This window comes from Oncorhynchus keta, chromosome 1, assembly GCF_023373465.1.
Source record: "Oncorhynchus keta strain PuntledgeMale-10-30-2019 chromosome 1, Oket_V2, whole genome shotgun sequence".
Taxonomy (NCBI): Eukaryota; Metazoa; Chordata; class Actinopteri; order Salmoniformes; family Salmonidae; genus Oncorhynchus; species Oncorhynchus keta.
In genome coordinates, this window is record NC_068421.1 from 75806885 (window position 1) to 75831716 (window position 24832).

At 43.0% G+C, this 24832-nt stretch overlaps 1 protein-coding gene across 15 annotated transcripts in view; it reads left to right on the forward strand.

Moving 5' to 3' along the window:
- The window catches only part of ptprfa (protein tyrosine phosphatase receptor type Fa), a 346903-nt gene that overhangs the window by 24660 nt on the left and 297411 nt on the right, over window positions 1-24832 (forward strand). For all 15 annotated transcript variants that reach the window (XM_052461048.1, XM_052461037.1, XM_052461059.1 and 12 more), the window contains exon 2: window positions 13161-13355. In XM_052461048.1, coding sequence (XP_052317008.1) covers window positions 13253-13355 — 103 coding nt within the window. In that variant the 5' untranslated portion in view covers window positions 13161-13252. The remainder of the gene's footprint in view (window positions 1-13160; window positions 13356-24832) is intronic.

Below are 24832 nucleotides of genomic sequence, written 5' to 3' on the forward strand. Positions count from 1 at the left end.
CACAGGGGCCCCACAAGGGTGTGTGCTCAGCCCCCTCCTGTACTCCCTGTTCACCCATGACTGTGTGGCCACGCACGCCTCCAACTCAGTCATCAAGTTTGCAGATGACACTACAACAACAAAAGTAGTAGGCTTGATTACCAACAATGACGAGACAGCCCACAGGGAGGAGGTGAGGGCTCTGGCGGAGTGGTGCCAGGAAATGAACCTCTCCCTCAACGTCAACAAAACAAAGGAGCTGAATGTGGACTTCAGGAAACAGCAGAGGGAGCACCCCCCTATCCACATCGACAGGATCACAGTGGAAAAGGTGGAAAGCTTCAAGTTCCTCTGCGTACACATCACTGACAATCTGAAATGGTCCACCCAAACCTTAGGAGGCTGAAGAAATTCAGCCTGGCCCCTAAGACCCTCAGAAAGGGAAGTCAGGCACAGGAGAGTCAAATGGAGTGTAAATATGGAGTCTTTTAATAAAGTTCCAAGAGTATGCTCCATAACAATAAATGTACAAACAAACAAAACATGGGTATGAGGACCCGACGCGCACCTATACAAACAATCACACTACACTGACAACAAATCAATCTCTGACAAAGACATGAGGGGAAACAGAGGGTTAAATACACAACAGGTAATGAATGGGATAGAAAACAGGTGTGTGGGAAGACAAGACAAAACCAATGGAAAATGAAAAAAGGATCAATGATGGCTAGAAGACTGGTGACGTCGAACGCCGAGCACCGCCCGAACAAGGAGAGGCAACGACTTCGGCAGAAGGCGTGACAGTACCCCCCTGACGCGCGGCTCCAGCTGCGCGTCGACACCGGCCTCGGGGACGACCCGGAGGGCGAGGTGCAGGGCGATCCGGATGGAGAAGGTGGAATTCTGATAACATGGAAGGATCTAACACGTCCTCCACCGGGAACCCAGCATCTCTCCTCCGGCCCGTACCCCTCCCAGTCCACGAGGTACTGAAGGGCCCTCGCCCGACGTCTCGAATCCAAAATGGGTCGAACAGAGTACGCCGGAACCCCCTCAATGTCTAGAGGAGGCGGAGGAACATCACGCACTTCAGCCTCCTGGAGCGGGCCAGCCACCATCGGCCTGAGGAGAGACACATGGAACGAGGGATTAATACGGTAATGAGTGGGTAGTTGTAACCTATAACATACCTCGTTCACTCTCCTCAGGACTTTAAACGGCCCCACAAATCGCGGACCCAGCTTCCGGCAGAGCAGGCGAAGGGGCAGGTTTCGGGTCGAGAGCCAGACCCTGTCCCCTGGTGCGAACACTGGGGCCTCACTGCGGCGACGGTCTGCGCCAATTTTGGCGCCTTATGGCACGCTGAAGGTGGACGTGGGCTGCCTTCCAGGTTTCCTCAGCGTGCCGAAACCAATTGTCCACCGCAGGGGCCTCGGTCTGGTTCTGATGCCAAGGACCCAGAACCGGCTGATACCCTAATACACATTGAAAGGGAGTAAGGTTAGTGGAGGAGTGACGTAGCGAGTTCTGAGCCATCTCTGCCCAGGGCACGAACTTCGCCCACTCCCCCAGCCGATCCTAGCAATAAGACCGCAGAAACCTACCCACATCCTGGTTAACTCTCTCCACCTGCCCATTACTCTCGGGGTGAAAACCTGAGGTAAGACTAACCGAGATCCCCAGACGCTCCATGAACTCCTTCCAGACCCTTGATGTGAACTGGGGACCCCGATCAGACACTATATCCTCAGGCACCCCATAGTGCTGGAAAACGTGTGTAAACAGGGCCTCTGCAGTTTGTAAGGCCGTAGGGAGACCGGGCAAAGGGAGGAGACGACAGGACTTTGAAAACCGATCCACAACGACCAGGATCGTGGTGTAACCCTGTGAAGGTGGAAGATCAGTCAAAAAATCCACCGACAGGTGCGACCATGGCCGTTGAGGAACGGGTAGAGGTTGTAGCTTACCTCTGGGCAGGTGTCTAGGAGCCTTGCACTGGGCGCACACCGAACAGGAAGAAACATAAATCCTCACATCCTTAGCTAAAGTGTGCCACCAGTACCTTCCTTCAAGACAGCGCATCGTCCGACCTATTCCAGGATGACCAGAGGAGGGTGACGTGTGAGCCCAATATATCAATCGGTCGCGGACAGCAGACGGAACGTACAGATGACCAGCTGGACACTCAGGGGGAGAAGGCTCTGCACGTGACGCCCGCTCAATGTCCGTGTCCAGCTCCCACACTACCGGCGCCACCAGACACGAAGCTGGGAGTATGGGAGTGGGATCCATGGACCGCTCCTCTGTGTCATACAGCCGAGACAATGCGTCTGCCTTAACGTTCTGGGAGCCTGGTCTGTAAGAAAGAGTAAACACAAAACGAGTGAAAAACATGGCCCACCTTGCCTGGCTTCAATCTCTTCGCCTGCCGGATGTACTCCAGATTGCGGTGGTCAGTCCAGATGAGAAAAGGGTGTTTAGCCCCCTCAAGCCAATGCCTCCACACCTTCAAGGCTTCTACGACAGCTAACAGCTCTCGGTTCCCCACATCATAGTTTCGCTCCGCTGGGCTGAGCTTCTTGGAAAAGAAAGCACAGGGGTGAAGCTTCAGTGGCGTACCCGAACGCTGAGAGAGCACTGCTCCTACCCCAGCTTCGGATGCGTCCACCTCCACTATGAATGGCAAAGAGGGATCCGGATGAGTCAGCACAGGCACCGAGGTAAACAGAGTCTTCAGGTGCTCAAAAGCCCTGTTCGCCTCAGCCGACCACTGCAAGCGCACCGGGCCCCCCTTTAGCAGTGAGGTAATGGGAGCTGCCACCTGACCAAAACCCCGGATAAACCTCCGGTAGTAATTGGAGAACCCCAAAAAACGCTGCAACTCCTTTACCGTGGTTGGAGTCGGCCAATTACACACGGCTGTAATGCGGTCGCTCTCCATCTCCACTACTGAAGTGGAAATCCGATGGCCTAGGAAGGAGATGGATTGTTGGAAAAACAAGCATTTCTCAGCCTTGACATATAGATCATGCTCCAACAGGCGACCAAGCACCCTGCGCACCAGGGACACATGCTCGGCGCGTGTAGCAGAGTATATCAGAATATCATCGATATGCACCTCTACACCCTGCCCGTGCAGGTCCCTGAAGATCTCATCTACAAATGATTGGAAGACTGATGGAGCATTCATCAACCCATATGGCATGACCAGGTACTCATAATGACCTGAGGTAGTGCTAAATGCCGCCCAAACAAGGAGAGGCAACGACTTCGGCAGAAGTCGTGACACCACCAGAAGGCGAGGTCAGTACAGGTGCAAAAAAGCTGGGACCAAGAGACTGAAAAACAGCTTCTATCTCAAGGCTATCAGATGGTTAAATAGCCATCACTAGCCAGCTACCACCTGGTTTCTCAACCCTGCACCTTAGAGGCTGCTGCCCTATATACATAGACATGGAATCACTGGTCACTTTAATAAGAGAGCATCCTGTCGGGCTGTATCACCACCTGGTACGTCAACTGCTCCGCCCACAACCGTAAGGCTCTCCAGAGGGTAGTGAGGTCTGCACAACGCATCACCGGGGGCAAACTACCTGCCCTCCAGGACACCTACACCACCCGATGTTACAGGAAGGCCATAAAGATCATCAAGGACAACAACCACCCGAGCCACTGCCTGTTCACCCCGCTATCATCCAGAAGGCGAGGTCAGTACAGGTGCATCAAAGCTGGGACCGAGAGACTGAAAAACAGCTTCTATCTCAAGGCCATCAGACTGTTAAACAGCCACCACTAACATTGAGTGGCTGCTGCCAACACACTGACTCAACTCCAGCCACTTTAATAATGGGAATTGATGGGAAATTATGTAAAATATATCATTAGCCACTTTAAACAATGCTACCTAATATAATGTTTACATACCCTACATTATTAATCTCATATGTATACGTATATACTGTACTCTATATCATCTACTGCATCCTAATGTAATACATGTATCACTAGCCACTTTAACTATGCCACTTTGTTTACATACTCATCTCATCTCATATGTATATACTGTACTCGATACCATCTACTGTATCTTGCCTATGCTGCTCTGTACCATCACTCATTCATATATCTTTATGTACATATTCTTTATCCCCTTACACTGTGTATAAGACAGTAGTTTTGGAATGGTTAGTTAGATTACTTGTTGGTTATTACTGCATTGTCGGAACTAGAAGCACAAGCATTTCGCTACACTCGCATTAACATCTGCTAACCATGTGTATGTGACAAATACAATTTGATTTGATTTGATAATGGAACAATAGTCACTTTAATAATGTTTACATACAGCTTTACTCATCTCATATGTATACCGTGTTCTATTCTACTGTGTTTTAGTCAATGCCACTCCGACATTGTTATAATATTTATACATTATTTTATTCGTTCCTTGGTGTCCACATCAACAACAAACTAGAATGGTCCAAACACACCAAGACAGTTGTGAAGAGGGCACGACAAAGCCTATTCCCCCTCAGGAAACTAAAAAGACGTGGCATTCTACCGCTGCAACATCGAGAGCATCCTGACTGGTTGCATCACTGCCTGGTACGGCAATTGCTCGGCCTCTGACCACAAGGCACTACAAAGGGTAGTGCGAACGGCCCAGTACATCACTGGGGCTAAGCTGCCTGCCATCCAGGACCTCTACACCAGGCGGTGTCAGAGGAAGGCCCTAAAAATGGTCAAAGACCCCACCCACCCCAGTCATAGACTGTTCTCTCTACTACCGCATGGCAAGCGGTACCGGAGTTTCAAGTCTAGGACAAAAAAGCTTACCCCCAAGCTGTAAAACTCCTGAAGAGGTAATCAAATGGCTACCTGGACTATTTGCATTGTGTGCCCCAACCCACCCCCAACACCTCTTTTTACGCTGCTGCTACTCTCTGTTTATCATATATGCATAGTCACATTAACCATATCTACATGTACATACTACCTCAACCATCCTGACTAAGCGGTGTCTGTATGTAGCCTCGCTACTTTTTATAGCCTCGCTACTGTATATAGCCTGTCTTTTTACTGTTGTTTTATTTCTTTACTTACTTATTGTTCACCTAATACCTTTTTTGCACTATTGGTTATAGCCTGTCAGTAAGCATTTTACTGTAAGGTCTACAACCTGTTGTATTCGGTGTACGTGACAAATAAACTTTGATTTGATTTGATTTTACTTTTAGATGTATGTGTTGTTGTGAATTGTTACCTACTACTACACTTGGTGGAGCTAGGAATACAAGCATCTGCTACCCCTCGAATAACATCTGCTAAATATGTGTATGTGACCAATAACATTTGATGCCATGACAAAAATAAAAATAACCCTTAAGCATCAATTTCGAGATTGTATATTCTCCCTGACCGTCTAACTTTTATTTAGGTGATTTTGAGTTATTATTATTATTATTATTATAAAATATATGGCTCCATTATCTTTTCTACATACTTTTTATCTGGTTATAGTGATTTACTTTTACACTGAACACGTTTTTCCATCCATTTCTTTTTCTTCTACTGTTTGGACAAAGGCCATTAAACCTAGTGTAATGACACAGTAGTACATTAAACCTAGTGTAATGACACAGTAGTACATTAAACCTAGTGTAATGACACAGTAGTACATTAAACCTAGTGTAATGACACAGTAGTACATTAAACCTAGTGTAATGACACAGTAGTACATTAAACCTAGTGTAATGACACGGTAGTACATTAAACCTAGTGTAATGACACAGTAGTACATTAAACCTAGTGTAATGACACAGTAGTACATTAAACCTAGTGTAATGACACAGTAGTACATTAAACCTAGTGTAATGACACAGTAGTACATTAAACCTAGTGTAATGACACAGTAGTACATTAAACCTAGTGTAATGACACGGTAGTACATTAAACCTAGTGTAATGACACAGTAGTACATTAAACCTAGTGTAATGACACAGTAGTACATTAAACCTAGTGTAATGACACAGTAGTACATTAAACCTAGTGTAATGACACAGTAGTACATTAAACCTAGTGTAATGACACAGTAGTACATTAAACCTAGTGTAATGACACGGTAGTACATTAAACCTAGTGTAATGACACAGTAGTACATTAAACCTAGTGTAATGACACAGTAGTACATTAAACCTAGTGTAATGACACAGTAGTACATTTAACCTAGTGTAATGACACAGTAGTACATTAAACCTAGTGTAATGACACAGTAGTACATTAACCCTAGTGTAATGACACAGTAGTACATTAAACCTAGTGTAATGACACAGTAGTACATTAAACCTAGTGTGTAGGGGTCATCATTTAATTAACCGACCATTATGTAGAAATGACATTGAATACAATCATAAACCACATTTATCAATCTGAATCCAATATTATGTGAATAAATGCAACAAGCCCTGTGCGTCTCTAAATGATCCAGCAAGATAGCGAGTCATGCGTTACCACTTGACAATTATTCAATTTGACATGTCAAACTAGCACTGTTATGCAATTATTAAGAGACTAGATGCGAATAGCTAATCCTGGCGACCAATGTTATAGCATTCATTTGAGGCAAGCAGAAACGTCAAGGTGTAAGCATGTATAGTGTAAATAACAACTACCAATAGAACTACTAAATTGTAAGCTTATAGTCAAAGAATTACTCTGTAAAATGAGGAATGTATTTACTTAAACTTATAGAATTCATTAGTCACAAATAATTAACACTTCAACAATTCACAAACAAACAAACAAACACAAACACAAACAATTCATACATGATACATTACAGACTACTGAGAGTAAATGAATAGTCGACTGATAGGCAGACTTAACGTGGTTACACGTGTCTTCATTTAAGAATAATGTCTTTGAGAAAACTGTGTAATACACACATGAGCTTGCTAACAAGTTCTCAAAGTCCTTTTAACCAAATTCAAGCAGAAACTCACACCCAACCTGAATTAACATTTCTTTGCACTAAAAAGAAAACACAGGAATACACACCCAGATTCTAATCAACTCAATTTAAATGATAGGATTGCGCCTGTCTCACTCCAGCTTTGAACTATCCAACAAACAAAATAACAGTTTCCCTGTAACAACAAAGACATAGCTGTCACACCCTGGCCTTAGTTATCATTGTTTTCTTTATTATTTTGGTTAGGTCAGGGTGTGGCATGGGGGATGTATGGTTTTTGTTTCTTCTAGTGCGCTTTTACTGTCTAGGGGTTTTTGTAGATTTATGGGGTTGTGTTCATTCTAGGTGTTTATGTAAGTCTATGGTTGCAGAGATTGGTTCTCAATCAGAGGCAGGTGTTTATCGTTGTCTCTGATTGGGAACCATATTTAGGCAGCCATGTTCTTTGGGTATTTTGTGGGTGATTGTTTCCTGTGTCAGTGTTTGTGCCACACGGGACTGTTTCGGTTAGTTCACGTTTATTGTATTTGTGTTCATGTTTAGTTTTTCTTATTAAAAACCATGGACACCTACCACGCTGCGTATTGGTCCGATCCTTGTTTCACCTCTTCAGAGGAAGAGGAGGAAATCTGCCGTGACAATAGCACTTACAGTACAATAAAACATATCAACATTCATAGCTCTTTTTGAACTCATGAAACAATCCAAACATGACTATTTAATTTGCACAGAAACATTCATTTAGTTTCATCTGTCTTTACGCTTCCAACGGTGTCCGTGCTCCCAGCGTTCTATGGTAATGTTCCTCCCCAGAGAAAGACACAGATAAGGTGTGTTTGACCCCTGTTATAGCCCACATATGGTCAGACATCCAAACAATGTAATTAAACGTGATTGAGATCACGCTGGACCTCAGCGCCTTCAAATCACCAGTATCACCTTCTCTCATTCTTCCACAGCAAGTGTAATGAAGGATAGAAGCTGTAAATGTTTTATAGGACAGCTATAGACCCACCATGTTTCTCACTGTGTGACTTTAGGAGTTTCAGACGCTCACGCTCAACCTCTTGAGTGTTGGTCACACACTCATGATCAAGCTGAAGGTCATTCTTGTTGTGCATTACAGAATGGACCGGATGTTAGGGAGACTGCAATTAGGCGTCTGACTCATACTAGTAGGTTAGAGAAAGTGTGTGTGTGCGTTTGCCATGCTGTCATCCATTCAGATTACGCCTGCGGGGGTCTCTCTATAAAACAGAAAGCGCCACACGAATACCAGACTGAGCCGTGGGGGAAAATACACATCCCACACCTGCTTAGATCTTTGCAGTGCTAAATGAGGTTTCATTGTAGTAGAGAGCCAGTAGACTGTGTAGGAGAACCCAGCTAAATGAGGTTTCACTGTATTAGAGAGCCAGTAGACTGTGTAGGAGAACCCAGCTAAATGATGTTTCACTGTAGTAGAGAGCCAGTAGATTGTGTAGGAGAACCCAGCTAAATGAGGTTTCACTGTAGTAGACAGCCAGTAGACTGTGTAGGAGAACCCAGCTAAATTAGGTTTCACTGTAGTAGACAGCCAGTAGACTGTGTAGGAGAACCCAGCTAAATGAGGTTTCACTGTAGTAGACAGCCAGTAGACTGTGTAGGAGAACCCAGCTAAATGTAGTAGTGCTGAGGGATCTCAGATACTATAGTGTTTCACCAAATCATCCTCCTTTTTCTGTGTAGTGGGGGATGAGACGTTCCCCCCTCTAGAGATGGTTTGTCCTCAATGGTGCCCCTCTCTGAAGAATCCTTGCTCCAGGGACCAGGGATAAATAGAGAGATAGGAGAGAGAGAGAGAGAGAGAGAGAGAGAGAGAGAGAGAGAGAGAGAGAGAGAGAGAGAGAGAAAGCGAGAGAGTGAGAGAGGTTCTCCCTACGGGGTTTACCTTCTTCCAGAGAAGTGACATCCTCCCAACCCTGCACCGTCTGCTGGGAGAAGATATCAGTCCCCCCCAAAGAGCATTCAGCTGTAAACACGCTTGACTTTGACTCTCTCGACCCACATATCCTCACAGGGTGTCATTGAGACAAAGCAACGAAGCAGGCAGAAAACTCCCAAGAGTTAGTTGATTGAAATAAATAAAAAATCCTGGTGTTGGACTGATATTTGATACTCTAAGTAGTTGTAGGGGTGGTGTTGTGTCGTCCGAGTTGTTCTGTTGTTTGTAGAATTCAACAGTGTCTCGTGTTTGACTGATGCTGTGTAGTAGTTCGAGGGAGTTGCAGATTTAGACCTTATTGTTTGGACATTTGACCTCTGATTTGACCTCGTTGAACAGTGTAGAAAATCAGGTCAGCGATCTTACGTAGAAGCTGAGAGATATTTATGTAGAGTATCTCTCAAAGCTTTTCACCACAGCCCAAGCCAGGTCAATTGCTCATTCAACTTTTGCTTTAAGGGATTTGAATAAAAAGAATGAAGAGTAATGGTACTCTGTCAAATAATGTTGGCAGGATTAAAGAAGTGTTTTCCCTAAGAACCCCTTCACATATCACCCAACCTGTTCGTATTGTCACTGATGTGTTTCATTGACTTCATTGAACTTATGAGTATGAAACGGCAGCTCTGTCAGATTCAGATGTATTGTGTATCAAAGCGCAGTGTTAAGCATGATGTATTGAAATGTAAAGCGTTGTTAATGTGTGTGTGGGTGTGTGGGTGTGGCTGTGTGTGTGTGTCTATCATTTCCCTGAAAGTAAGGTTGCCTTTTATGTGGAGTGACTGAGTATGCTTGTTTGTCTCTCCTCGTCACTGAAGAACGCCTCTATTTTCCAACCCGTGGAGATGGTTCTCTAAACTTGGGTTATGTTCATTAGGGCACAATGGAAAACAATCCTAATCTTCATGTTGTTCATTTTGAGACTTGTTTGTTGAAGCTTCACTGGAGAAAACGACATGCAAAGTATGAAATAATAATGTCAGTTCCAGCAAGTCGAAGTCAGACAATGTATGTTTCATGAGTCTGTTTGCCGAGATGGGTGAAAGTTAGAGGTGTTATTGAATCAATGAAGTCTCCGATGAAAGCGATGACTCCCTAGCTAGCTGTGATCAGTGACACAATAGAGAGGATTCGGAGCAGAGAGCGTTGATGCCGTGAGATACTTTCAACCAAACTCTTTGTCTTCACAATGCCTTCATCTCAGAGTGAGCTGGCAAAATGCACGTCACGATTCAAAGTTTCAAAGATGTGTTTGTTCTGTAATTGCTGAAGTTTTTGCCAGAACCGTGGGAATAAGGGAAAAGAGAGGGAGAGAAAGAGAGAGAAAGAGAGAGAGAAGCTCACATGCAAGTCATATTTTGCCTTTCTTCTTGTTATGAACATGTTCTTTATAAGTTACTGTCTGTCAAGTCAAATGATATGCAGTTATTCAGGCTGAAAGTGACTGATGTAGGCCTAAACAATGTCTCTCTCCTCAATTCAATTATAGGTTTTCCACAAAGATGACAACAATTTCTTCAAATGAATGGCTTATGAGTGGCAGTACATTCACCTCCCACTATCTGGCTGTATCTCCATGAAAGGCAGCATTAACCCAAAGCACATTTGAGGAAAACATGTTTTCTGTATTTTTTGGGTTGAGGAAGCAGGGAAATGAGGGACAAATACAACACTGCCCGGCTACTACACTGTTCCCCTTTTTTGTGTGAGTAGGGAGGTAGAAGGGAGTGGTTAGGACAAGCCTGAGTGGTTGGAGCTTGCCCCACCTCCACCTCCGCTCTGAACACACACACACACACACACACACACACACACACACACACACACACACACACACACACACACACACACACACACACACACACACACACACACACACACACACACACACACACACACACTGATGAGGAATCAGTGGAGTTGTGAGCTGGGTGTCGTAGCGGTGCAGGCTTTCCGTTCCAGGTGAATGATTCCCTGTAATAACATGGGAATAAGCTGGGATAAATGGAGAGCACCGAGGCGTTAGTCATTTTCCTTCACCGCAGTGGAGACATTTAGAGCTGCTGTATGGGGCTGGCATGGCAGTGGCACCAAGGAGAATACGTCACAAATGGCATCCTATTCTCTATTTAGTGAGCTACTGTTGACAGGGGTCAATAGGGATTTAAGAGTTAAACCTTCCTGGTTGTCTCTGCCTTGGAAAAGCATCAAACAGACATTGGCTGTACCTATGGCAGGCTTGGCAGCACAGCAGCCATTGTAGTTCATGTTTGGCTCTGTCTATCTGAGACAAATGGGAGGATAATGACATAACTGGCTTGCATAAGCATGGTGCCTTTTGTGATTTGCTGTATATTTGTGAGAGGGAGGTGCTCAACTATTAGCATGCTGAAGATGACTAATTTGTGTGTGCATGTGTGTGTGGGTCTGTGTGTGTGTGGGGGGTCTGTGTGTGTGGGTGTGTGTTTGTTTGTGTGTGTGAGAGACTGTGAGACTTTAATCATCAGAGAGACTGTGGGACTTTAACCAACAGAGAGACTGTGGGACTTTAACCAACAGAGAGACTGCGGGACTTTAGCCAACAGAGAGACTGTGGGACTTTAACCAACAGAGACTGTGGGACTTTAACCAACAGAGAAACTGTGGGACTTTAACCAACAGAGAGACTGTGGGACTTTAACCAACAGAGAGAATGTGGGACTTTAACCAACAGAGAGACTGTGGGACTTTAACCAACAGAGAGACTGTGGGACTTTAACCAACAGAGAGACTGTGGGACTTTAACCAACAGAGAGACTGTGGGACTTTAACCAACAGAGAGACTGTGGGACTTTAACCATCAGAGAGACTGTGAGACTTTAGCCAACAGAGAGACTGTGAGACTTTAATCATCATAGAGACTGTGGGACTTTAACCAACAGAGAGACTGTGGGACTTTAACCAACAGAGAGACTGTGGGACTTTAACCAACAGAGAGACTGTGGGACTTTAGCCAACAGAGAGACTGTGGGACTTTAACCAACAGAGAGACTGTGGGACTTTAACCAACAGAGAGACTGTGGGACTTTAACCAACAGAGAGACTGTGGGACTTTAACCAACAGAGAGACTGTGGGACTTTAACCAACAGAGAGACTGTGGGACTTTAACCAACAGAGAGACTGTGGGACTTTAACCAACATAGAGACTGTGGGACTTTAGCCAACAGAGAGACTGTGGGACTTTAACCAACAGAGAGACTGTGGGACTTTAACCAACAGAGAGACTGTGGGACTTTAACCAACAGAGAGACTGTGGGACTTTAACCAACAGAGAGACTGTGGGACTTTAGCCAACAGAGAGACTGTGGGACTTTAACCAACAGAGAGACTGTGGGACTTTAACCAACAGAGAGACTGTGGGACTTTAACCAACAGAGAGACTGTGGGACTTTAACCAACAGAGAGACTGTGGGACTTTAGCCAACAGAGAGACTGTGGGAATTTAACCAACAGAGAGACTGTGGGACTTTAACCAACAGAGAGACTGTGGGACTTTAACCAACAGAGAGACTGTGGGACTTTAACCAACAGAGAGACTGTGGGACTTTAACCAACAGAGAGACTGTGGGACTTTAACCATCAGAGAGACTGTGGGACTTTAACCATCAGAGAGACTGTGGGACTTTAACCAACAGAGAGACTGTGGGACTTTAGCCAACAGAGAGACTGTGGGACTTTAACCAACAGAGAGACTGTGGGACTTTAACCAACAGAGAGACTGTGGGACTTTAACCAACAGAGAGACTGTGGGACTTTAACCATCAGAGAGACTGTGGGACTTTAACCATCAGAGAGACTGTGGGACTTTAACCATCAGAGAGACTGTGGGACTTTAACCAACAGAGAGACTGTGGGACTTTAACCATCAGAGAGACTGTGGGACTTTAACCATCAGAGAGACTGTGGGACTTTAACCATCAGAGAGACTGTGGGACTTTAACCAACAGAGAGACTGTGGGACTTTAACCATCAGAGAGACTGTGGGACTTTAACCATCAAAGAGACTGTGGGACTTTAACCATCAGAGAGACTGTGGGACTTTAACCAACAGAGAGACGGTGGTTGTGTTACTTAAGTATGTAGTTGAATGCACAGATTGTAATTGTCTATGGATAAGTCTGTATGCTAAATCACAAAATGAACATGCAATATTAACCCCACCTCTCTTCTGTCTCCTTTCTCAGGTGTCACTCTATGATTGCGTGAGCTGCTATCTATCGAGCGGAGCGGGAGTGTAGGTAGAGGAGCAGAGGAGAGGCGTGCCAACACCTGGACCATGGCACTGAGCCACCGATGGGCACAATCTCCCCTCGCGAGGGGGGCCACATTTATCCTAGTACTGGTCAGTCTGGCCCTGCCATCACCATCCCACGCAGACAGTGAGTAACACAATGAGATCAATGATACCTCCGGAGATATGCGGTATAGAAGTGTTGTTGTATTTCTAGGGATACACCATAGAGAAGTCTTGTTGTATTTCTAGGGATACACCATAGAGAAGTCTTGTTGTATTTCTAGGGATACACCATAGAGAAGTCTTGTTGTATTTCTAGGGATACACCATAGAGAAGTCTTGTTGTATTTCTAGGGATACACCATAGAGAAGTCTTGTTGTATTTCTAGGGATACACCATAGAGAAGTCTTGTTGTATTTCTAGGGATACACCATAGAGAAGTCTTGTTGTATTTCTAGGGATACACCATAGAGAAGTCTTGTTGTATTTCTAGGGATACACCATAGAGAAGTCTTGTTGTATTTCTAGGGATACACCATAGAGAAGTCTTGTTGTATTTCTAGGGATACACCAACATTAGGTAATTTCAATCAGGCTCCTTGCAGCCTGACATCTACCATGCAGACAGTGAATAAACACCATTATATTTTTATTTTATTTAGCCTTTATTTAATTAGCAAAGTCAGTTAAGAACAAATTCTTATTTACACTGACAGTCTAAAATATGACCTCCATAGAGAATATTCTGCCTGTTATTGTATAGCTTGGGGTGGTCTTTTCCATAGACTGTAAGGCTGATTTCCTAGACCCAGATTAAGCCTAGTCCTAGACCTTGGAGATTCACTATAGAGATTCTCTAATTCTCTTCCTGTGGATACCTGCACCTGAGATACACCAGAGAGGAATGTGCAGTGTTTTATGGCCAGCGATTGACCCGCTCTCCTTTCTATTTCCTACGATCCAAATTAGGTCATTATTGAAGGTCAAAATTGAAATGACGTCAATACAAGACTGTAGAACTGTTTGTAAACTGGTTAATTTGACATCAATCACTGTTGCTTTCTGGGATTGCTCCTCTATTGGCATGTAGTAGTATGGCTTTGCAGAGATATTTTCCAGAGACAAAGTGTTGTAGGCACGAGGCCTACATTTATCACTTTGTAAAGTGAGGATGTTAAGGAAACAATGCTGTGACACATGAAATGAATCAAATCCCTGCTTGAACTAAGTGTTCTGTTTGTTCACTGTTATATCTATCTCTCCCGACCAAAACAGATCTTAGCTATCTAATGATCCATCCTGTTGTGATCTGTCAGCAGTGCCGGTGTCTGATCTCTCTCTGCTGTTCACTCACATTAGTATCATGAGATGTTGTCTTGTGGAATCTCTCGCTGTTTTTAAAAATGTTGAGATATCTGACTTGAGACAGTCTGGAAATAGTGTGGAGTCTTGAGAACCCTTTCAGGTTTTGTGTTCTGAGGAAAGGGTTGTGTGTTCAAAAGGAACACTCTCACTCTGTTTGTTCTGGGCTTCTTATTCAGTGAATGAATTCCAGTGATTCTAAGAGCTTCTCTATCACGCAGCCTTTTCAGCATTCATGTTGTTCTAACCCATCCTCAACCAACCAACCTTCATCTTCTAATGGTACACAAGGCACACAATGGCAGGGGTCTTACCTATTGAGACTACTTCTAGTACTCTCAAGTACCAGTAGGAATAGTACTCTCAAGTATACAGTAGGAATCTGACTCTAGTCCAGTGGTTCCCAAACTTGTGAACTCGGGCCACCATCCCGTTATTGGGGATGGGATGCTAATTGCTTAATTAACTCTGGAACCACGCCTTTGTGGAAGCACCTGCTTTTAATATACTTTGCATCCATCATTTTCTCAAGTGTTTCCTTTATTTTGGCAGTTACCTGTACATTACAATAGTACAGTAGGTTAGTAGTAGTGCAAGTCTAGCACAGTAGGTTAGTAGTAGTAATATTTATTTATCTGTTATTTTACCAGGTAAGTTGACTGAGAACACGTTCTCATTTGCAGCAACAACCTGGGGAATAGTTACAGGGGAGAAGAGGGGGTGAATGAGCCAATTGTAATCTGGGGATTATTAGGTGACCGTGATGGTTTGAGGGGCAAATTGGGAATTTAGCCAGGACACCGGGGTTAACACCCCTACTCTTACGATAAGTGCCATGAGATCTTTAATGACCTCAGAGTCAGGACACACGTTTAACATCCCATCCGAAAGACGGCACCCTACACAGCGCAGTGTCCCTCATTGGGATATTTTTTTAGACCAGAGGAAAGAGTGCATCCTAGTGGCCCTCCAACACCACTTCCAGCAGCATCTGGTCTCCCATCCAGGAACTGACCAGGACCAACTCTGCTTAGCTTCAGAAGCAAGCCAGCAGTGGTATGCACAGTGGCATGCTGCTGGCTCAATGTACAGTAGGTTAGTAGTAGTAGTGTAGTAGAGTAAGTTAGTAGTAGTAGTACAGTAAGTTAGTAGTAGTGCAGTGCAGTAGGTTAGTATGAGTAGTACTACATTACAGTAGTACAGTAGCTTAATACTCGTGCAGTACAGTAGGTTAGTAGGTTAGTAGTAGTGTAGTACAGTAGTGCAGTAGGTTAGTAGTAGTAGTAGTGCAGTACAGTAGTACAGTACTACAGTAGGTTAGTAGTAGTGCAGTACAGTAGTACAGTAGGTTAGTAGTAGTAGTGTAGTACAGTAGTACAATAATACAGTAGGTTAGTAGTAGTAGTAGTGTAGTACAGTAGGTCAATAATACAGTAGGTTAGTAGTAGTGTAGTACAGTAGTACAGTAGGTTAGTAGTAGTAGTAGTAGTGTAGTGCAGTAGTACAATAATACAGTAGGTTAGTAGTAGTAGTAGTGTAGTACAGTAGTACAATAATACAGTAGGTCAGTAGTAGTAGTAGTGCAGTACAGTAGTACAGTAGGTTAGTAGTAGTAGTAGTAGTGTAGTACAGTAGGTCAATAATACAGTAGGTTAGTAGTAGTAGTAGTGTAGTACAGTAGTACAATAATACAGTAGATTAGTAGTAGTAGTAGTGTAGTACAGTAGGTCAATAATACAGTAGGTTAGTAGTAGTGTAGTACAGTAGTACAGTAGGTTAGTAGTAGTAGTAGTAGTGTAGTACAGTAGTACAATAATACAGTAGGTTAGTAGTAGTAGTAGTGTAGTACAGTAGTACAATAATACAGTAGGTCAGTAGTAGTAGTAGTGCAGTACAGTAGTACAGTAGGTTAGTAGTAGTAGTAGTAGTGTAGTACTGTAGGTCAATAATACAGTAGGTTAGTAGTAGTAGTAGTGTAGTACAGTAGTACAATAATACAGTAGGTTAGTAGTAGTAGTAGTGTAGTACAGTAGGTCAATAATACAGTATGTTAGTAGTAGTAGTGTAGTACAGTAGTACAATAATACAGTAGGTCAGTAGTAGTAGTAATATAATAATAATAATAGTGCAGTACAGTAGTACAGTAGGTTTGTAGTAGTAGTAGTAGTAGTAGTAGTAGTAGTAGTAGTAGTAGTAGTAGTAGTAGTGTAGTACAGTAGTACTGCTATGATGCAACAATGCATAAAACACATGCAGGTATACTAGCACACCTGTTAGAGTGAGTAGAGATCAGGCCACCTTCCCCCAACCCCTCTACCCATGGCCGTTGGGTTGGGGCATTGTTAGCCTAGGAATGTCAACTGTGTCTCTCTGTTGACAAAACAAACATGGTTGATGTCCATGCTACCCCAGGGTGACTACAGTACAGCATAGCTGGCTTTTTTTCTACCCTTTGAACAGTGCATTTTCTTCACCATTACACATTGCAATTTCTCTAGAGATATATCTGTTCCAGCCTGAACTGTGCAATGTGGTAGGGAGTTGTAGTTTCCAACAGGCTAATATTCAACACAGTTTAGCGCATTAAACATGGTAATTAACTACAGTTACCATAATCCATGGCTCATTTACTTGACCTGTGTTTATTTTATGCCTGAAATGGAAAAGACAGAATATCGCGTGATGGTGAGTGGATATAGAGAGCAGTTGTTGCTTCGCAAGGTATATATATTGAAAATACAAGAACTCAGTGATTGATAGTTGGTATTCAGTAGTCATAAAAGTGTGCCTTATTTACTTTGAAAATCTACTAAAATAGTGATTTTGTCAGACAGCATAGGCAGCAGCTCTATCGAGATGAGATGATGACTTGAATGAAAAAACAAGACAAATGTAATATACACAACAACTGAAATATTTTCATACCCAAATCTAACTGCCTGTTGCTCAGGCCCTGAAGCAAGGATATGCATATTCTTGGTACCATTTGAAAGGAAACACTTTGAAGCTTGTGGAAATGTGAAAATAATGTAGGAGAACATAACACATTAGATCTGATAAAAAGTAATACAGACAAAAACATTGTGTTTTTTTGTTCCATCAGTTTGAATTGCAAGAGAAAGGCCATAATGTATTATTCCAGCCCAAGGTGCAATTTAGATTTTGGGCACATGATGGCATTAGTGTATGTGCAATGTTTTAGACTGATCCAATGAACCATTGCATTTATGTTCAAACTGTTCTATCAAGACTGCCCACATTCTTTTCACTGTAGTAGCTACTGTAAATTGGACAGTGCAGGCAGTTAGATTAACAAGAATTTAAGCTTTCTGCCAATATCAGATATTTCTATGTCCTGGGAAATGTTCTTGTTACTTACAACCTCATGCTTATTGCATTAGCCTATGTTAGCTCAACCATCCCGCAGGGGACCCACCAATCCTGAAGAAGTTTAATATCTTACACTTACAAGTTAGTAAGTAGAATATTGTATCATGGTAACTAATACATGCAATAATAAATCACATTTATTAGTCTTGGTTGATATATGTGGAGGTCAAGGCCGGGGTGAGGTAGCTAGACAACAAAGAGGGTGAGCCCGTGAACCAGACATGCTAATGCAATCATGTTTTTCTCCTGAGAGACCCATTTTAGTGTTACACACAACCACACACACACTGATCTCATTACTGCACAGCATCCTAGGGGGGAGCAGCACTCTCTCTAATGAACATGACATGCTTCACGTCAAATTTAGGAGGATTTCTAATGGAAGGAATTAATAAGACAGAAAGTGGAAAATTCCCGGTCGCTCCTCACTGTGTGTGTGTGTGTGTGTGTGTGTGTGTGTGTGTGTGTGTGTGTGTGTGTGTGTGTGTGTGTGTGTGTGTGTGTGTGTGTGTGTGTTCAGGAAGGATGGGGTACATACACCCACTGTCAGGTGCTCGGTGTGGTTGCACATCGGTGAGTCTAAAAATGTGTTGTCGACACAAAAAGAGTTTATAGTCTTAAGGGAAGACAGCTAGCAATGCAAGAAGAGGCTTAAAAATAGCCAGGGCTGCCAGAAAGAATGAGAGTGATTCTGAAAAGAGAAAAACCCTCTCTCCTACTGTGTCGGAGACTGGTTAGATTTACTGCCACACCTTCTCATCAGAAGCTTACACCATGATGTCACCAGCTAACATTGGTTATTGCTGTAATTGTAATGTTAATTGACTTTTAAAAAGTATGCTAAAGATGATTATTTTAAAACAAGTAATTAGTACCATAAACTTTTTATGTCCATTCAACACTGAACCCCTCTTTTATGTTACCTTTACTGTTACATTCAGTATGTTTGTGTTACGGTTTTTTTCCGTCGAAAGAGAGACGGACCAAAATGCAGCGTGGTGAATTCGATACATGTTTAATGAAGACAAAACACGAACAATACAAAAACGTAACGTGAAAACCTATACAGCCTATCTGGTGACAACAGAGACAGGAACAATCACCCACAAAACACTCAAAGAATATGGCTGCCTAAATATGGTTCCCAATCAGAGACAACGATAATCACCTGCCTCTGATTGAGAACCAATTCAGACAGCCATAGACTATGCTAGACAACCCTACTAAGCCACAATCCCAATACCTACTAAAACCCCTATACAAAAACACACCACAAAATAAACCCATGTCACACCCTGGCCTGACCAAATAAATAAAGAAAACACAAAATACTAAGACCAAGGCGTGACAGTTTGTTAATATCTTAGGTTGATTCAAGTATTGCAATTATCTTAAGAATGTGATTAAGTATGTGTTTGAATACAGTACTATCACATTTATACAATGGGTGGGTCTAATCCTGGATGCGGATTGGTTAAAACCGCATTCCAGACAGTTTCTATTTAAGCAATAAGGCCCGAGGAGGTGTGGTATATGGCCAATATACCACAGCTAAGGGCTGTTCTTATGCACGACGCACCACGGAGTGACTGGACACAGCCCTTAGCTGTGGTATTTTAGCCATATATCACAAACCCCCAAGGTGCCTTATTGCGATTATAAACTGGTTACCAATGTAATTAGAGCAGTAAAAATCTGTTTTGTCATACATGCCGTATACGGTCTGATATACCATGGCCTTCAGCCAATCAATTCAGGGCTCAAACCACCCAGTTTATAATTAATAAGTTACCACCGGCTAAATCTATGATGTTGAAATGCTTATTTATTCTGTTCCTTCTGACAGCGCATTCCACTGTCTCATCAGCTCAGCCAGGAAATGTTCTGTATATACTAGATCTACACTGTAAAAAGCCTATTGGCATTATCTTTTAGACTAGAATTTGGTTTTCAACAGTGGAGATTTGTAATGTGTAACCTTGCTGTCTGTCTCTCCAACATTTTCTCCAACATTGTTTCAATATTGAAATTTGATCTCCAGTTGTCCTATGGTAATGAACGTGTCAGGAGTCGGAATGAGGCAGACATAGCTGGCAGCTTTTCTCAGCCAGTGGAATCATGATTCAGCATAATTGTTACGGATGTACAGTCGGAAGTTTACATACACTAAGGTTGGAGTCATTAAAACTCGTTTTTCAACCACATGACTTGTTAACAAATTATAGTTTTGGCAAGTCGGTTAGGACATCTACTTTGTGCATGACACAAGTCATTTTTCCAACAATTGTTTACATCCAGATTATTTCACTGTATCACATTTCCTGTGGGTCAGAAGTTTGGGTCAGAAAGTTTACACTAAGTTGACTGTGCCTTTAAACAGCTTAGAAAGTTCCAGAAAATGATGTAATGGCTGTAGAAGCTTCTGAAAGGCTAATTGACATCATTTGAGTGAATTGGAGGTGTACCTGTGGATGTATTTCAAGGCCTATCTTCAAACTCAGTGCCTCTTTGCTTGACATCATGGGAAAATCAAAAGAAAATCGGCCAAGACCTCAGAAAGAAATTGTAGACCTCCACAAGTCTGGTTCATCCTTGGGAGCAATTTCCAAATGCCTGAAGGTACCACATTCATCTGTACAAACAATAGTATGCAATTATAAACACCATTGGTGTAACGGTTCTCTTCTGGTGAAAGAGAGGCGGACCAAAATGTAGCGTGGTTAGTTTTGTACATCTTTAATAAAGATGAAAATACAACAATCTACAAAACAAGAAACGTGAAAAAACCAAAACAGTCCTATCTGGTGCCACAAACACAAAGACAGGAACAATCACCCACAAAACCCAATACAAAACAGGCTACCTAAACATGGTTCCCAATCAGAGACAATGACGAACACCTGCCTCTGATTGAGAACCATATCAGGTCAAACATAGAAATAGACAAACCAGACACACAACATGGAATGCCCACCCAGCTCACGTCCTGACCACCACTAAAACAAGGAAAACACACACGAACGATGGTCAGAACGTGACAATTGGACCACACAGCCGTCATACCGCTCAGGAAGGAGACGTGTTCGCCTAGAGATTAACGTACTTTGGTGCGAAAAGTGCAAATCAATCCTAGAACAACAGCAAAGGACCTTGTGAAGATGCTGGAGGAAACAGGTACAAAAGTATATATATCCACAGTAAAAAAAAAAGTCCTATATCAACATAACCTGAAAATCCACTCAGCAAGGAAGAAGCCACTGCTCCAAAACCGACATAAAAAAGCCAGACTACGGTTTGCAACTGCACATGGGGACAAAGATCGTAGTTTTTGGAGAAATGTCCTCTGGTCTGATGAAACAAAAATAGAACTGTTCAGCCATATTGACCACCGCTGTGTTTGTAGGAAACAGGGGGAGGCTTGCAGGCCGAAGAGCATTATCCCAGCCGTGAAGCATGGGGGTGGCAGCATCATGTTGTGGGGGTGCATGGCTGCAGGAGGGACTGGTACAATTCACAAAATAGATGGCTTCACGAGGAAGAAAAATGATGTGGATATATTGAAGCAACATCTCAAGACATCAGTCAGGAAGTTAAAGCTTGGTCGCAAATGGGTCTTCCAAATGGACAATGACCCCAAGCATACTTCCTAAGTTGTGGCAAAATGGATTAAGGACAACAACGTCAAGGTATTGGAGTGGCCATCACAGAGCTCTGACCTCAATCCTATAGAAAATTTGTTGGGCAGAACTGAAAAGCTGTGTCAGGAAGAATGGGCCAAAATTCACCAAACTTATTGTGGGAAGCTTGTGGAAGGCTACCCAAAACGTTTGACCCAAGTTAAACATTTTAAAGGCAATGCTACCACATACTAATTGAGTGTATGTAAACTTCTGACACACTGGGAATTTGATGAAAGAAATAAAAGCTGAAATAAATTAATCTCGACGCTATTATTCTGACATTTCACGTTCTTAAAATAAAGTGCTGATCTTAACTGACCTAAGACAGGGAATTTTTACTAGGATTAAATGTCAGGAATTGTGAAAAACTGAGTTTAAACGTATTTGGCTAAGGTGTATGTAGACTTCCCACTTCAACTGTATACAAAGAAAATATCAATAGAAAAACACAAAATGCAGTTTGTTTTCTGTCATTCCAGCTTCAGTTTGAAGTGGTTGTGTTAGCTGTGTTGTTGGCTATCTATTTTGAATAGTGGAATGGTGAGAGAGCACATGTTCTATGCCAGGTGAAATCGCACATCATTAGCTCATTGTTATGGGTGTATCCAAAAATATTCACTAGAAATAAGATTACACAAACGCGAATGTGAAGGCTGCCAAAGTTGGCGAGCTAGCAAGCAAGGGATAAGAACATTGCTAGCCGTCATGGCAATGGAACATTTTGAATGAATGACTGGGTTGCATCCATAGATTTAGAACAAAAATACTTAACGACTGGGTCGCGTTTCTGGCAACAGAATCAATAGAGCGAAGGACCAGCCGGCTTGAGTAGCAACCCTGTACTTGTGTCGGGCCATATCTCGTGGACAGATGAAATAGTATGAATCATTTCATAAAAATAAAGTTTTTAATGACAGTCATTATTTGAATATGTTGGTAACTTATTGCATAAAAGTCATACTGAATTCAAAGCCGGCGTTTTGAGGATATATTGGCACAGTTTGCCGAACAACACCGATGCCAATATATCCTCCAAACCCCGGCTTCTCTGGCATTATCACTTAATTAATTAATGTCCACTTAACACTGAAACTCTCTAATATGCTCCCTTTAATGTTACATTCAGTACTCTTACACAACACTTATCTTCCCAATGCCATAAAATACATTCCATGACTTCACACCAGCACAAGTAAATCACAATAGCTTTTATTTTCCTATTGCAACTTGTTGACTATATTGTTGGTGTTGTGCAGTATGGCAGTAAAAAGAGACAGATAAAGACATTTGATTACGTGGAAAACAATAGATTTCATCTAGTGATTTAAACATCAAGAGGTCCATGTGAGCCATTCACTAAGATCATTTCAAATTAGGCCTCCGGTTTGGAAGTGTTTAGGAATGTCACCTATGACATTTGCTCTCCTACTGAGCTGAGCCAGAGGTTGTGTCCCAATTGGCAACCTGTTACCTTTATAGTGCACTACTTTTGAGCTGGGGCCACAGGTTTCTGGTCCAAAATAGTGCACTACAGTATATATGGAATAAGGTGCCATTTGGGATTTAGACAGAGGCTGTTGATCCTTTCGGAGGTCAATGTACCTGATAAACAAGTGTCTTATCACATAAGACCTCTGCTTTTTATGGCACCAATAATTGTCTAATTTCAACTGATAGGAAATTGGAAGACATCACACAGGGGCCTGAATTGTTTTGTCCTGTCACAACTTTTGGGACTATTCTATTGGTTACATTATGCCTGGCAAGCTCCATCAAACATAGCTGAACTATTGATGGAAGAAAAATACTATTAAAACCTAGGTCTGGTTTTAACTGTACAGTATGAAAGTGTGTCTGTGTGGCCTGGGCTGACAACATGTGAAGCCACTGCAGGGTAGCTTCTCCTGTCCTGTCTGCCAGGCCAGGAAGCTGGAAAGCCTGGGGACTACAGAGTGTCTGTCAGGCCAGGAAGCTGGAAAGCCTGGGGACTACAGAGTGTCTGTCAGGCCAGGAAGCTGGAAAGCCTGTGGACTACAGTGTGTGTTTCCCATTAGAAGGACATTGCTCCACAGGGGCCCTGAGTGCACCTCTCACTGGCCCTCTCACGTCATAGACCTCACACACACACACACACACACACACACACACACACACACACACACACACACACACACACACACACACACACACACACACACACACACACACACACACACACACACACACACACACACACACACACACACACACACACACACACACACGCACACACATAGTCTATAGGATTCAAAACACATATAATGGCTTATGTAGCTCCTTGTGTTTTGTGTGTTAGACTTAGGTTACAGTGTATCTGTGATTTCTCAAGGGAGCAGACAAATAAAAAACTCTCGTTTCACTTGTCATCAGATGCTCTGATGTAGTGATCTGCATAGCAACGCTGGTGCCTAGCAAATCATCAGGAATGTGTAGCTACTCAAAATAACTGCTGGAATCCTCCTACAACAATGTTCTTAGAATCCCACAGAGTACATTTTGTGAGGATTTGTTAGAAATACTTGTCTTATTAATGTTGTTGGAATGTGTTTGTGAGCATGCAGAACAGGTACATCTCACTTGGCTGCCTGATGTAATACCTGCTCTAGAACAGTATGAAATATGAAATGGCATCCTATTCCCTAAGTAGTGCACTACTTTTGGCCAGAGACAGAGCCGATGAAAAATTTGCAGGGCGTATATTATTTCTCACTAACACTGTCTCTGTTCCAGTGAATTTAAGCAGTGCGAATATTGCACAATATATCCTCAGTTCTGAGGCGAGGCTTTGGAGAAACAATTTTATCTGCTACAGTACAGTGCTGCTGCAACCCCTACACACAGTCAGAGAGCCACGGAGTCCCCAATGTGGGAATATTTGTGGATCTGTCCCTTTTCTCTCTCTGCCCACCCCATCCTCTAGACCTCTTCCGCACCACAGCGCAGCAGGCTAACTGTGTGAAGTCTTTGTGCTCGCTGCTCCCCCGGGTCGTGTTCGCATGATGATCTGCAAAATAGAATCTCTTTTTTCCTATCGCTCGTTGTCTCCCTTCCCCGTCACCTTTCAAGTCGTTGTGTGGTACTTCTGCCAGACTTGTGTGAGTGGGAGGCAGTTTTGAGTGCTGTCAACAGAGAGTGCAGAGAGCAGAAAAG